Source organism: Halyomorpha halys, unplaced genomic scaffold, assembly GCF_000696795.3.
Source record: "Halyomorpha halys isolate HHAL.00 unplaced genomic scaffold, Hhal_1.1 Scaffold1179.1, whole genome shotgun sequence".
Taxonomy (NCBI): Eukaryota; Metazoa; Arthropoda; class Insecta; order Hemiptera; family Pentatomidae; genus Halyomorpha; species Halyomorpha halys.
In genome coordinates, this window is record NW_027113079.1 from 332,365 (window position 1) to 348,628 (window position 16,264).

A 16,264-nucleotide genomic window follows, 5' to 3' on the forward strand; every position below is an offset into this window, starting at 1 on the left:
CTAGACATATAATGTCTTTATAAATACATATTTGTGCTATGCTAAATCCAAAATAGATTGATAGAATTTTAAAATATACAATATTAAACCAGAGTTAATTATTGAATCTAGAGATTAGGGAAATTCTTTGATTAATAAAAAACAGAGATCAGAAATATTTATCAGTTGGCAGTCCTAAAACAATGTTAACTGAATACAAACGTGTGGATCCAGAACAACCACACATTGATTTGTGCCCAAAAACCAATACTCAATGGGTAGGCCACAAATTCAGACCAACTTGTATCAGCCAAGCCAAATAACCCATCCTCACGATCGCACATGCGAGATTTTGCCATTGTTTGGCGTATGTGTAGGGGCACCTTTGAAATTAAATTCATGGTTATTTTCTATGCTATGCGTTGCCAATGATGTAGTATTAATATTTTTATGTATTTTGATATTTTTTCTATGTTGATTTGGAGCTTAAGTTATTTATATTACAATTGACTACTTATATTTATAGTACTCCTATATTATTTTATTTGTGTTTATCATAGTATGTTGTACTAATAACAGATTGATTAGTATGATGTGTCTTGTAGCAAACCAATACATTCGAGCAGCGCTGCTTGTTAAATAAAGCATTTTCCTCGTTTAAACTTATTTATTAATGCAAGACAAAAAAATTGAATATGTCGACAAGAAGATTATTATAAGTAATTGTTTAGGTAGGTAATTATTAAATCATTATTTTTGTTACTTGTATATTTCTAAAATTAATTATATAAAAGATACATATTAAGGCGTAATAATAATTAAAAATTATTTTGTTATGCAAAAGGCCAGGAATCCCTAAAATGTAAACAATTTTGACAATGTAGTAGTTTTTTAATGGGGAGCGGGGTAGCTCTGTGAAAAAGGTGCTGTGCTACTGACTTTAAGGAACTAGGTTCGAATCCGGCTGTTGTAGATAATTATTCTGTTATTTAAGCCGTGAGTCAACCCTGTAGATTCAAGAACCATCAGGGATCCATTGCCTCTATAAAGTTATTACCCTTAATTGGAGAAAAACCTAACAAGTAGCAGAGCATAATCTTGAAAAATAACCTCCTTGCGCAAACGTTGTTCAGAGAATAGTGCTTCTTTGAAAAGCACTGAACCCCTGATCCTTCATGGGTTTTATTGGTACAGATTTTCATTTTCAATATTTTTTAAATAATAAAGTAATATTAATCATTAGTAAGTTCATTTCTATTCATGATCTCATGAATCGCTTCAAGCTCATGATCATCCAAGAATTATTTAAGAAAAATACAATTATTTTATAGAAGTTAAGGAAAATTGAAATTATTTATTTGAGAAAGAATAAATCTACAGAAACTGAACACCTTCACTCTCACAAATACAACCTGCTTGACTAGAGTAATTAATCCCCTGAAATGGGCTGAAAGGGGCAGAGGACTGACTGCCTCCAATATTTCCTTCATTTATTCAGAACGGTCATGTTTCAGCCTGACAAGAAATGTCACCACAGCTAATTTAGCCTTCCAATTCACATATAAGTTATTTATTTTCACTGCATAGATAAATTTGATGAAAAGAAATTAATTATTTGCTAATCAAAACTGATGCTGCATACAATTAGCCATTTCAATGCTTTTTAGTTTTTTGGAAACTTCCTGATCCACTATATTCTGTTAATGTACTTAACTTAAGTTGTGAAATCACAAAAAACTGATGGTGTCTTTACTTATGACAAGTATTTTACATAGCATTGATTTGATTTATTAATGTGAATAATCCAGATTATTTCCCTTTTCATTGTCTAGAGAATGCCTTCACTTTTATACTAAATTTCACATATATGTGTATATATACTCTTGTTTTTATTTTAGATGGGAAGATGGGAGAGGTCCACCAAAAGACAGAACCCATCAAATTTTAGAACAATCCCATGTGAATGTGGCAATATATACATCACTGGCTGTAGCTGCTTCTTTTGGCATTGTTCTTGCATCCGTATTTCTGGCTATAAATATTAAATATAGAAATCAGAGGTGAGAAATATTTTTAATTGTTTGATTGTATCCAAAATCTAGATAATCTTTTCATCAGCTATTGGTTGGTATTACTTTAAACAATGTTTAACATACTAACAACATAATACTAACAACAAAAATACTAACAACAATATTTTGAAAATAGTAGATTTTTTAAAAAATATTTTCTAACTTTACCAAAAATAATTACCAACCTGAATTTTTTCTAAAATTTTTTTTTTTTTTTTAGATACATTAAAATGTCAAGCCCATATCTGAATAATCTTATTATCATCGGAAGTATGCTGACTTATTCTTCTGTCATATTCCTTGGCCTTGACTCCAGGCTGACTTCCATAACAGCTTTCCCTTACATCTGTACTGCAAGAGCATGGCTGCTGATGGCAGGATTTTCATTGGCATTCGGTGCCATGTTTTCTAAGACTTGGAGAGTACATTCAATTTTTACAGATGTAAAGCTCAATAAAAGGGTAAATTGTTGGCTATTTATCACTAGTATTTTTTTAAATACATTAACAATTTAAACAAATTTAAATTTATGCAGGTGATAAAAGACTACCAACTCTACATGGTGGTAGGTGTTTTGTTGGTTATAGATCTTGGCATAATGACAACATGGCAGATCACTGATCCATTTTTTCGTTCCACTAAAAGAATGGAACCATATGTAAGTTTTAATGTATAAGTTTTGTTGTTAAGACTATATTTAAGGAAAGGCTTTTGAAGACAGAAGAGTTGACAATATGAGATACTTTTCTTTTGTTTTTTTTTAAGCTTTGAGTTTTCAAAAAATATAAAGCTTTGCACTCAATATTTGCTAGATAAATTATTACTATTAGAATGATAAAATAAAATAAAAACTTCATAAACAAATAAAACATCGTATATGATCACTTTAATTGTAGTAACCTTTATATATTTACATTTGATTCTATGATTTTTGAATTACTAATACAATTGATATTCATTTTATTTTATTTTTAGCCACATCCACACAGTGAGGACATTGTTATAATTCCAGAAAATGAATACTGTAGAAGTAATCATATGAATATTTTTGTTGGGATTATTTATGCCTATAAAGGATTACTTATGGTTAGTAAACTCATATATACTGTAAGATATTAAATGATTAGTAAGAAAAAAGGAGAAATCTCCAAAATTTTTATCTGTTTTTCAGATATTTGGAGCTTTTCTTGCTTGGGAAACAAGGCACGTGAGCATACCGGCATTGAATGACTCCAAATATGTTGGCATGTCTGTCTATAATGTTGTGCTTATGTGTGTGATGGGAGCAGCTATCTCCTTTGTTCTTTCTGATGAGCAGAATGCAGCATTTGTATTAATCTCTGTCTTTATACTGTTTTGTGCTACCATTACACTATGTCTCGTATTTGTTCCAAAGGTTCGCTATATTATATTTTTATACCTAACACATTCTTTGTAAGAGACACATGTAAAATAATGAAATTATGTATATTTTAATCTTATTATTTTATACAGTTGGTAGAACTACGGCGTAACCCACAGGGAGTCATAGATAAACGCATACGTGCCACTCTGCGTCCTATGTCAAAGACTCGCCGTGATTCATCTGAGCTTGAAGAGCAATTAAGAGAAGCCAAATCATCTAATCAAAGATGGAGAAAGTTGCTTCTTGAGCGTGATGCTGAACTACAAGCTCTTTTGAGGCTCCTTGGGCAACAAGAAGATAATACCAGACAAACTGCACCTCCTCCTGCAGCAGAATTAACACAGCTCAAACGTGAGCGTAAGTTTTTTACTAATTAGGTTAGAGAGATTAGGTTTAAATATTTTTATTTAAATATCAAAATTCATAATCTAATGTAATCATATAATCAAATTGAGATGTACATACTTTTAAAAATTTTGGATATGATTGATAAGTAGTCTAAAAGGCTTCAGAATTAAAACTGCTTTATCACATAAAAAAAACAACATAATATGAGTGATGAAAAAAAATAAATAAAAATATTTATAATGTCCAGATGGTAGTTTACTATTTTTGGATTTTATTTAAAGATTTCAAAAATAAATTAGCTATTCTTTAATGAATTATCAAGACTTTCTTTAATTAATGGTTGATTACACATAATATCAACCCTGTGGGTCCAGGAGCCCTCCTGTGGTCTATTCAGCCTCTATAAAATGGGTACATTTAATTAGAGAAAAATCTGGCAGTGGAGAGTGATCTTTAAAAAATCACCTCCTTGTATATCTGTTGTTTCAAAAACGGTACTTCCTTACAAAGTATTGAACCCCAGACCATTCAAGGTTTGTAGCGGTTCACATTATTATTATTAGTATATGCAGACTGATCAATGTGAAGAAAACACCAAGTCCAAGTGTTGTAACAAAGTGTTGTGTTGTCAATTTTGCTTATATCTCAGCCTAAACTGTATGTCTCCAGGGATTTAAATATAGATATAGACAAATGAAAGCACATAATTAAATCAAAATTAATATAGATAAAATATAAGTATTATTGTAGTGTATGATACAAATCACAATTGAGGAACTTTGTCAAATAAATTACCTGTTTGGCCACTATAATAAAAGTTATTTAAGGAATACATAAAAAAAACTCTACCATTTATGATTCTAATTTTAGCTGCTACAGAAACTACAGAAATTAGCTCAGTATGTTCAAATAACTCATCACATGACACAAAGGAAGAATATCAAGCCAATCAAATTGACACACCAGCTCAAAAGTAAGTAAAGTATTGTATTGTCTCTATTAATTTTGAATTCTATAGCCTTAAGCATTTTTCTCATGATGGGCAAAAAAGTCTTTATTTTCCTGGTAGTTCTTATGTTTATACTGTTTTCTACCTTCTGTTAACTGTTACTGCCGCTTGTTTATGTTATTCCTTTTTTTATCTCCCCACCTAAACCCAATTTAGTTTTGCTTTGGCCTCCTCATATCAGTCAGAATGATCATTTCTCTCACCATTACACTCCTAAGGTAATATCTTTTTTTTTTTTGTTTGAGCATTTTGCTCACCTGGATACCTCCTTCATTTCTTATTTTAAATTATGAGCTGAAGCAAGAAGATATTAGATTATTGATGAAATTTGGATTCTTCAGCCTCTAATGGAAGAGCTACAACTTACAATTTCAATTTCAAATTGTATTGAAAGTAATCGTAAAGATTTTTGACATCATCACATTCAATTATATAAAATAAATAGAAAAATGGGCTACCATGAGGTAAATGCTCACGGAACACCTCTTAAGGGACAAAAAATATGAAACTCTTGTAGAAAATTGGTATTATTATTTGATTTGCAAATGTTATTGGAAATAAAACAGTAGATGGTGACACTGATTCTCTAGCATTGAAGGGAGGCTTTCAACACACTCTTTGTCTTTTGTTATAAAACCTTCCCTAATTCCACAACACAATCCTACCGGATTAAATAATGTTTATTTACTTTCAAAGGTGCTAACTCCTTTGCGGAATCATACAAGTGAATTTCAAACTGGTCATAGCTAACAGCAGCTAGTTGGTTCAGCTTTTGCAATACATTTATTAAATTCATCAAAAGTTTATAAACTTCTCAACTTCACAAAGATTCTGGGTGAAGTAAATAATGTTTGCAACAGATTTGTTTGAATTATTAATGGTACATATTTTAAGAATGCAGTCCGAAAAAATAAACTTTTTGGTGATATAGATGATTGGCTTAATAACTGTACTTCTCCAGATTAAAATAATTACAATTGTTATAAAAATTTTCAATGGCTCCAAAGTGTCATTCATTTCATTATACTATAATACTAACTGAACCTTGCATGCTGATCAACAGTCATAAAAAATAAATAGATAAAAAATATAAATGCAAATTTATGTATGGGACATAATCTAACAAAAAAAAATTAATTTCATAACAAGTTCAACTTGCCCTATCTAAAAACTCATGTCTTAAAAAAGGAGGTATCAAGATCATCTTGAAAATTAAAAAAAGCTTGCTAAATATAAATATTAAAGAAGTACAGACAGGAAAATAAATAGTGATTTCCCTTAGTTATAAAATAATTATATTTTTTAAATTATAAAGGTCTTTTTATTAACAACAGTTAACTTCTTCTATGCTCCATTAATCAATAAAAAAAATCTTTTGAAATTAGAAAAGGATATGTCATCATAAACAAGCATTTTCCAGGGATTAACCTCTTTTAAAAACATGTTTTTAATTAGTGTTGTTCAACTAATACAATTAAGTAGTGTCAAACTAATCACTTTTATTACTCTAAATTAGTTTGTGATAAAATTTTATACCCAAGCTCTTGTTATGAACAGGCAAATTAATTCGAATATATAATATCATAGGTATGAATTATTTCCTAGCAGAAAGAAGACAATCTTTTGCAATAACCAAACACCAGTCGCAGCTCTCGAGGAAATGAGTAGTGGTGGCAGTTTATCAGTTATATCTGAAGCTAAACAGGCAGCTAAATTAACTGGTCACTCACCAGCAAGTCAAGCTTCTAGCAAGGTACAGTTGATATTTTTTTAGTCATTTATTGCTTAACTGTTATGTCATAAACCAAAAGTATGATAAGACTTTATATTTAAGTTTAAATATACTTTTTTTTTCTTTCTAATGAACATCATAGTGGCATTTAACACAATCTACGACATTATTGCAAATTAAAATATTAAAATTATGACATTGAACAAAAATCCTCATGTCTTTTTTTTTTTTACAGTCGGCTAGGTCTAATAAAATCGGAATCTAGAGATTTTTTATTAAAGAAGAAAGGTTTTTTTTAGAATAAAAGTATATTGATCTTACGACATGTAAAAAATGATCTAATGAAGCTTTTTTTGTGAAAAAGGGTTGGTGTGGTTTCAGACAAAAACGTAACTACAATAATAATTTTTAAATGAACTTTAGCATTCAAAATAGATATTTTGTGTTATTCACATAATCTTAAAAATATATTTGACTTCCAATTAAAAAAAATTTTAAATAGATTAAAAATCTATTATGAATTTTATTTTTTATAAATCATTTTTACCCATCTATTTTTTAATTTATCTAGTTTCCATTGTGATGTAAGTAAATACTTTTAAAATATAGGCTGTGTCCTGGGAAGAGTGTCCGACAGAGACAAGCTCACTTCGTAGGAGACAGAGTGGACCTCGAATTCCTCCTACTCGAACTCCTCCTCCAACCAGAAGAACATCTGTTCCAGGGAGAAGAGCACCAGCTTTTGTACACCAAGACGAACTATGGCTAACTCAGAGGCATTGCAAGGCAAGATGTACAAATGTTAGCAGCCCTGATGGTAAATTTCTTTATTTAATAGCTAATATTAATTTATAATTATAATTTTCTTCCTATGACCATATAATAATTAGGATAAATAACAAGTAGTAGGATATTATTTTAGTTTATCCCAATAATCTTTCTTTTCTGATAATCAAAAATATTTTCTTTCAGATTTTTAAAACATAAGTCCAAGAAACCTAAATTTTCATTGCTCTAAAATTCAATAAATCCTAATAAAGGTAACATATTAATGTTTATGTAAATCTGTCCAAGATTGGTTTTAAAAGAACTAATATGGAATCTAGAATCGTCATAAAATGACAGTTTAAGAATAACAGTAATTTCAAATAATAAATCATAAAGAGTATGACTTATACATATGTACATATGTATTAAATTTTCAAGGCTGCACCATTCTTATAAGGTATTTTACAGATGCAAAAAAGAGTGACCTCTACATGAGAGTAACATTCATTGGGTCTTTGTACTATCACCTATAATAAATCCTTCTGCCACTCAACTCATATGAAGATAACCTTTTCACTAAATGGAGTAATAGTGGTGATTGATGAAAACTGAGATATTAATTTCAACATGAAGAAAACTAGTTCTTTTAGCCCATGGCTTGTGTTAAATGACCAAGAAGCCATTAATTTTTAAATTTTATTTTAAAATACTCTTAGAACCTGGCATATTAATTTTATATTAAAATAAAAATATTTTAAGATGCTAATTCATAATTTTTTCTGATATTCTTAGTTTGTGAAGAAGAAGTTTCAGTTATACAAAGATCTGTATCAGAAAGAAGAGACAAGTGTTGTCACAGTGCTACAAGTGGAGGCCTGCAACAAGCACCAAGACCAGTCGGAGGAGGAAGTTTGAAAAAGCCAACCCCAGCTCATGTACAAAGCACACCAAATGTTCTTGCAGGTGCACTATCTGAGGGTGAATTACTTGATCTTTCTATACTTCCTATTTTCCAAAAACTTCTCACGGAACGTAAAGGTGCAGCAATTGCTTCATGCCCAAATATTGCGATAAAATGTGACATTGTTGAATACCTTTAGGTTCTTTGATAGACCTATGAAATTTTGCATAAAATGGAGGGTCATCAATATTTACTTCATTGAACTAAAAAATCAGTATTTTTCTTTTATTTAGATAGCCGAACTTGAGATAAGAGCTTGAATAAGTGGGATTCTATTTATAGTTATATAAGTGATGATTTTGTTTTATTAATTTGTAAGAGGATTGATATTATTTTGAAATAAACTTTTAATAACGAGCGAGTAAGTGTGATATCAAACAGTGCTTTTAAAGGAACCGAAATTCAGTATATTTCTGTACTAGAAGTAAGATAGTATAAAGTAAAAATGATCTCATCAGTAAGATAGAAAATATAAATAAATTACAAAGAATTTAAAAATTAATAAATTAAGTATCGAGATAATAATATTTTGCCACTTTATACCTCTTTTGAAATTTATCTTAGTTTACTTCAAAGTAAATCTTACATTTATGTGGTTGCTGTATGGAGAGCTAGAATATATCTGTAATACCTTCTGGTCTTTTTGATTTCTTGCTACATATTGATCATGTGCCATTGCTCAGAATCAGAATTAGTTAAGATATTCAACATTTAATTATATTTTTAAGTTCTAGTCCTTCTAGTTGTTTTAAAGGGCCTAAACTGTTGAATTTTTTTTTTTTTTTTAAAGAGCCTATTTTTAATCATTTTATTAAACTCAATTGTATGTAATTTACATCAAAAAATGTTTCTTTATATATTTTTAAGCACCTATGTACCTAAACAAGAAATAGAAAGGCGAATATTTCTACACTTTATTGACCAGTTTAACCAAAATGTGAAAATCAAGATTTGTTATGTGGGTCCATCACATAGAAATAACTTGATCTATGAAACTTATACAGAGCAGTCTTTTGTATCTGTTTAAAATTTGTCTGCCAGGGTCCTTTTTGAAATTAAAAGTGTTATCTTATTAATGTAGTATTTTCTATAAACCAAGCCCAATATTCTGTGGTTTATGAATAAAAACCACAGAACATAATATATAAATATATGTGAGTGTGAATATGTATGTAATGACATATTGCACCTTTGAGGAAACCCATATTTCACATGATATTTTTACTTATATATTTACTATTAATTGAAGTTAAACCAAATTCATACTGAAAAACATTCACGCATATCAATTCTCAAGGTTATTATTTAACTAATGCTATGTATACCTAGTAATAATAACTAAGATAAACTGAATTAGATTAAGGGGATCTCAAGGGCTACCAAACTTACCAACAGTGCTACAACATATACTAAAAGACAAAAAGAAACCATTGAAGGACAGTCATTTCTACAGATAAGTGAATCCATTGTGAAATTTATATCGTGGAAACTAAAATATCTTCAATAAAGTATTTTAATTTAATAGATTAAGAAATGAAAATAAATGTCTATAAAAAGTGCCAATAAAAATTTTGTAGCGTGACATATTATAGTTTAGAAAAAATTCTTTGTCAGTTGAACCAATCAAATCAAATTATAACATAAAAGGTATAGATATGCATTCAAATTTTGAGGAAATAAAAAATATATATAAGAAGATAATAAATTTTTACTTAAGGCAGTGTTCAATTGAAGAGCTCTCCCCTCCCCTCCAAAAAAATGCAAACTTCTTGATGTCCTAACTTGACTGGTATTGGCAGTGTATAAGTCCTTCAGCCTTAATTATGATTCTAATGCACAAAACTACAAAAAAAATGTTAGTTGGGTCAAAGTTAAGATAGTATTTTTTATACCTGAAATATCAGTTATAACATTTTTAGAAAGAGCTCTTCAAATATATTAGCTAAATAAGAATATGGAAATGGAATAAGTTCTAACTCCTTCAGAACACAAACATATACTATTCAATTTAAGTTATGCAACTTTTTTAAATTATCAATTTCAAGTAAGAGTGATTTAGAACTATTCCTTCTGAATAGAATTTAAAACTATTGCATTAGAACACTAAGAGACAAAGAGAACTACATTAATTATTTAATTTGGTTTCCAATCATTTACTCAGGAAATATTAAATAATCAAGGTCACATAAAGAAAATTAGAAATTTAATTAGCAATATAAATAAATAAGTCTTTAAATTATAGATATTAAATTAAATAATAGCCTTTTTTAATTAAAATTGAAAAGAAAGAATTTTCTTCTGTCATTTTGTATTATTCTGTGTAAAATTAGTAAGACAATATTAGAATAAATTCCAAAGGGATGCATTGACATTCTTTAATTAGAATAACCCTAAACTCTAGAAGTAATTCTGGCAAAAATTAATGTCTATTCATTTGTCATAGCAATTCATTTCAATGGTCCTCCTATTGCCACCCTCTAATAAAAAATAGATTGAAATATTTTCCAAGAATCAAGAGAGTACTCAAACCTTCAGGATGGCAACTTATTTGCATCCCACTATAATTCCTTGAAACACAACTCGTAAAAATTACAATAATTTAAACATAAAAATCTATAACATGATGACTCTCCCTATTTATGCAAACTATGGTGATTTTTAAAATTGAATTTATTCTTTAAAAGTAGCATTTCTTACATAAAGAAAGTGTAAACACTTTTATTATGATGTCGTTGAACACTACGGGTTGTTAAAAGAGAAATTAGCCAAATCAGAAAAAAATAAATAAAAGACAATCACACTTAATAACTAAGTAATTTTCCTGCTGTGTTCTTGACAGAATTGGAATCTAGTGCTTGTGAGTTGAATTTTAAATTTCACAAATTGTCTCTATCCCTTCATTTTATATATTTTTCAATCTCATAAAGTAATACTTTGTCTTTCTTTAATATGTTCTATGTATTGGTGTAATACAAAATTTTATGATAATATGATCTTTAAAAATAAGAATAGAAGTTTTCTCTGTGTATTACCGATGTGTTTTGATATGTAATAATATATGTATGTAATGATAGATAGCCTAATATAATTTGCTCAAAATGTCAATTAAATGTGTTTCTTTATCTCATGAGACATTTAATGTTGAGCAGATCGTGCCATTTTATCTCTGTATTTTTTGTTTAACGAGTAGGACTTTAACCCCCTTTTGTTCTTAGTTTGTCCATTTAATATAGCAATCTGATGGTTATATTATTTTTTAAAAATTTAATTCTTAGTGTTGTTAATTTTTCTGCATTTTTTAAAAACAAAACAAATGAAGCAATACTTATGTTTTATTGAGACAGGGTATACAACTAAGTATAGAAAATCAATTGGCATTATTAATTCAAATGAATATGTTATCTATTATCAGTAACAACTCTACATCATCTTTATTGGTTATATTTACTAATCAATTTAAATCAAGTGTCAAGAATATGTTTTTGTAAAATTATCAATTATTAAAGATTTACTCTGAATTTCCAAATATTTTTAGATTAAATTAATCTTAAATAATTTTTTTTAAAAATTTAATCAGTTAAGATAAACCAAAAGCTACTATAATGGTAATCTAATATATACCGGTAAAATAATTCAAATAAAAATTATCCTCTTGGTTCAGCAATGATAAATTTAAAATAAGTATTTAGCAAAACAAGTAGCAAAAAAAAGAATAGATGATCTAGAAAAAGACAGTAAAAATAAGAAAAGGCTCTAATTTATATTTTAAGTTCTCAACTAATATAATTTTAATGAAGAATCACTTTTCTCTTAATTTCTGACAACAGTAATCATTAATTAAAATTTAATATAATTTAAACTAATGTTGAGAATCTATGAATGGCAGAAAATTATAATTAAATGACATGACTAAACATGTGAATGATGTTCAATGGATACTTTCTTTTTTTGTACCAATTAGTATTATTTCGAAATCAAATAATGGCTCAAAGTGATAGTTTTATCTATTAAAAATAAATAATCTATTATTAAAAACAGAAAAAAAGTAAACTAAATAAACATTGAAATTTGAGAATCCTTAACAGGATGATTCATATGATCATATTTCTTCACTAGTTACTTAAAATAAGTTACATTAATTTAAAAGGTGGGATAAGAATAATAAGAATCACTATGTCCATGTTAAATTGATTGATAAGAACAATAGTGAATGTTAAGGATATTCGTTTTAAGCAAGAGTTTATCAAATAGATTTTTTTTTTATCTTAATTGAATAAAATAAAATTTAATATTTTATTTTTCATATTGATGCAGTCCACTTAATAAATAAAACCTACCTCATTTTCAAGACAATTAACACATTTGTATGTAAACAATAAACTAAAAATTGTTAATTTGTTAGTAATGGAGCCACTTTGTCTAAAATTGATTTATGTTATAAGTTGATAAATTAACTATAACTGATATTATTTATTTATAACACAGAGCTGATGTTCTCAAAGTGTTAGTCGTGAGTTGGTAATGTGCCCTGCATTAATTTAACATGGGCCTCCTAAAATTTTAATATTTAATTGACATAACAATTATTGGATGATCAAACACTATTGCACCTTATTTTATCTGATAAGTATATCATAAGACATTATCAAATAGTTTTATGAATAATTTGGTTTTAAATTTTATTTTAAATTCATTCTCATCTCTTATTAATTTATTTTAAGACCTATATGATAATTTTTTGTATTTATGGTTTTATTAATATTTAATTTTTTTTTCATATCTACATTTTATAGAACATCAAGATAATTCACATATTTGTATTAAATAATACAGCTTACCTCAGTATATAAGAACATATAAGGTTTATTTTGAGTTTAATTTACTTCTTTTATTAAGTGGATGAAGGGATGGTTGTAAAAATCTTTTAATTCTAAAATTATGCCAGAACTCATAAAAGGAAAGGAGTCAAAAGTTTAGTCAGATTTAAATAACAGACATCAAGTATGAGTATTTTTTTTTTTTAAATAGTTACTTTATGGTTTAGCACCCAATGATTCACTACATCTTTTTACAACCTTAAATATAGTATTTTAAATATCAGAAAACTTGTCAATGATTTTTGAATAATATATATGAATATAATATAATATAATATAATATGAATAATATCTGCCATTCATTATTTGTTTTAAAGGAATGATGATAGGGAATATAATGAAAGAATTAGATATAATTGTTTTCTGCTTATCAACAAAAAAAATTAAACAAAATAAGAGATACTACAAAAATATGTCATTTAATGTGAGATTTTGAATATTAAAAACTCTAAGAATGTGTATATAGATTTTAAAAGATAATGTTGTGTTAATGTTTAATCTAACTTGATGATGTGATAGGTTATGAATTGTTTATTTTATTCTATTTTTCAAGAAGTGTTTTCAATAATAAAAAAAAAGTGAGGTTGTGTTGTTATTGAGTATGCTTTAGCTGAAGTAGAAAAATAGCATTTTTTATAATGTTAATAGTGTAAATAGTTGAACTGATTTATATGTTTTTTTCAAAAGAACTTGTAAATAATAATATAACAATAATGTGTAAAGAATTGTTTAATTAAACATAGAACTAAATAAGTTTAATGACTGTGTTTATTTTCAGGTGGTCTTGTTCATTATTTAATTAAGTATTAATTATATTGAGATAATATATCATACAAATTTCAGTGGCATTTATCAGCAATAAGATGTGATTTAATAGAAAATTATAATAGTTCAAAAATTTTTAAGATCATAGAAATTTTTTTATTTGGAATTTTAAGTGTTGGATGTTCGATTGTCAACTAGTTACATCCATTTCACAAAAATAATTTGGATAAATTGCAATACATTTTACTAATGTAATATTAGAATTATGTGTATTCCTTCATTATTCAGTCAACTATTGATAACTCAAAGTTCAAAGAGATGATAAGTCACTATAATTTAAAAAATATTTTAAGGAATAAAGATTCATTTTTAGATATTTAAAGAATTAAGGATGTAATCTGAGTTTTATATTTATATATTTATGTTTATTTTGTATTTCTATTTTATAAAGAATATAAAATACATATGTAAAATATAAATATATTTTCTTAGGAGCAAGAAAAGTTCTTAAAAATTTGTAGCTTAACTTCTTATCTTATATTTTTTACTAACTCAGGATTTTTTCAAGGGATTGAAAAGAAATTATAGTTATCAAAACATTTGGGTTATCGATAGTGGACTATAATCATTTTTATATGAATAAATTTCTTATTGGGCATTTTTAAAATTAATTTTAGTTTGTCTCCTATTAAAATAGTTTATAAGAGGTACTTTCAAATGTTGAAAATATTTCTAACAGTATTGTATGAATACAAAATTCAAATCAAATTTTTTTTATTCTCTTTTCAAAAACAAGATACACATAACCATTTAATGGTTGAATTATAAGTGGATGTAAATAGTCTTATTATCAAACCGAACTTAAACTTCATAATTGTGTAGTAAATAATTTTTATTGAATGTTACGTATTATATAAAAAGTGATGTGTTTTATGACATATTGCCAAAATTAAAAAAATAAAATAAAAAAAAGCACACCTTTAGGAACTATACCATGTATATATGTAATTGTTTGTTCCTGTGTATATATTTATAAATTATTGTTGATGTTTGAACTGTTTATCACATGTTCCTCTTGTTCCAGTTACATAAAAGTATTCGTTTTTTAAATAAATAGATGAATCACTATTCCATCCTAATTTTGGTTTGTTCATTTTAATTTATATCTATAAATGTAGTTTTCATAGTTCAGTGTATATAAATAAATTCAGTTTCGAAGTTTTTAGATTTTCTTTTCCTTTATGTCAGTTTATTGTACAATTGTTATTCTATTAAATATTTTATTCCAACAGAATGGCAAGGACCTTTCTATCCCCTCATTATTTTAAGGAAGGGGCCGTAGTGTCTCTGACTCCCTAAATATTTCATACTCATTAACTTAAAAATAATCTGTAAAAAAGTTAAATTTAAATGGTCCATGTAATAATGAAACTTGATTTGACAGAAAATAATAAGAATTAATTATTAATGTAAAATCTTCTTATAGGTGAAGTAGTATAATCTTTATTTCAATTAGTTGAAAAATGATTCACTCAGTATATTTGTGTCATATGACTGATGACTTTTGTATCCATATAACCCTAAGAACACAGATAATCTATGTTCTTAGGGTTATATGTTCTACTGGATGAGTTTCGTTTACTTAATTAAATAGATTGAATGAAAAGGCTTCTTCCTAATTTAAATCTTTATATTTTATTTAATTATACCTAGTGAATCCCGAAACATCGTTATTAGATGTAATTAAATAAAATAAAAAGATTTAAAGAAGGAAGAGGACTTTTCCTTCACTATACATAACTACAAATATGATCTATATGTTTCCTGCTGTCACATACATAATAAATTATCACACTTAGCATAAATTATGCTTAGAGTTATAACATACACTAACCTTCCCTTCCACCCCCCAAAAAAAATATTCAAAGTGCTGGAGCCTTTGCTTTTGTTCATTGCAACATTTGTTCTTATCAAAATCAGTTTTTATATATTGTAATAATTTTAAAATATTAAAAATAAAATTAATAGAATCTGAATCGTTTTTTAACTTTTTTCAAATATGAAAGAAATAACTTTGGGTTCAAATTAAAAACACTAATATCAAATGGATAATAGAATTATATTTAACTTGTATAATATAAAAAGACTCTTAATTTTATTATATAAAAAGAGAGAGAGAGACTCTTAATCTCAGGGCGTGTCGTTACTAGACAATCAGAACAGGCATTTACAATAATTTGAAGTAATTAAAATTAAATCTGTTTTACAAATATATTCTCACTTAGTTATAGCCAAACTAACCAAGCTCTATATACTAACGATCCTCCTTTGTTGATTCTTTGGCGCCT

General features: G+C 27.2%; 1 protein-coding gene across 1 annotated transcript in view; it reads left to right on the forward strand.

Annotated features, from left to right (window-relative positions):
* The window catches only part of GABA-B-R2 (gamma-aminobutyric acid type B receptor subunit 2), a gene marked incomplete at its 5' end in the record, with an annotated part of 146,850 nt that extends 131,716 nt beyond the window's left edge, over positions 1 to 15,134 (forward strand). The window contains 10 exon segments of the mRNA XM_014433270.3: positions 1,878 to 2,039; positions 2,272 to 2,512; positions 2,587 to 2,709; positions 3,027 to 3,137; positions 3,223 to 3,447; positions 3,546 to 3,813; positions 4,675 to 4,777; positions 6,401 to 6,566; positions 7,155 to 7,362; positions 8,106 to 15,134. Of these exon segments, the coding sequence (XP_014288756.3) occupies positions 1,878 to 2,039; positions 2,272 to 2,512; positions 2,587 to 2,709; positions 3,027 to 3,137; positions 3,223 to 3,447; positions 3,546 to 3,813; positions 4,675 to 4,777; positions 6,401 to 6,566; positions 7,155 to 7,362; positions 8,106 to 8,413 (1,915 nt within the window).
* Between the last annotated feature and the right edge of the window lie 1,130 nt (positions 15,135 to 16,264).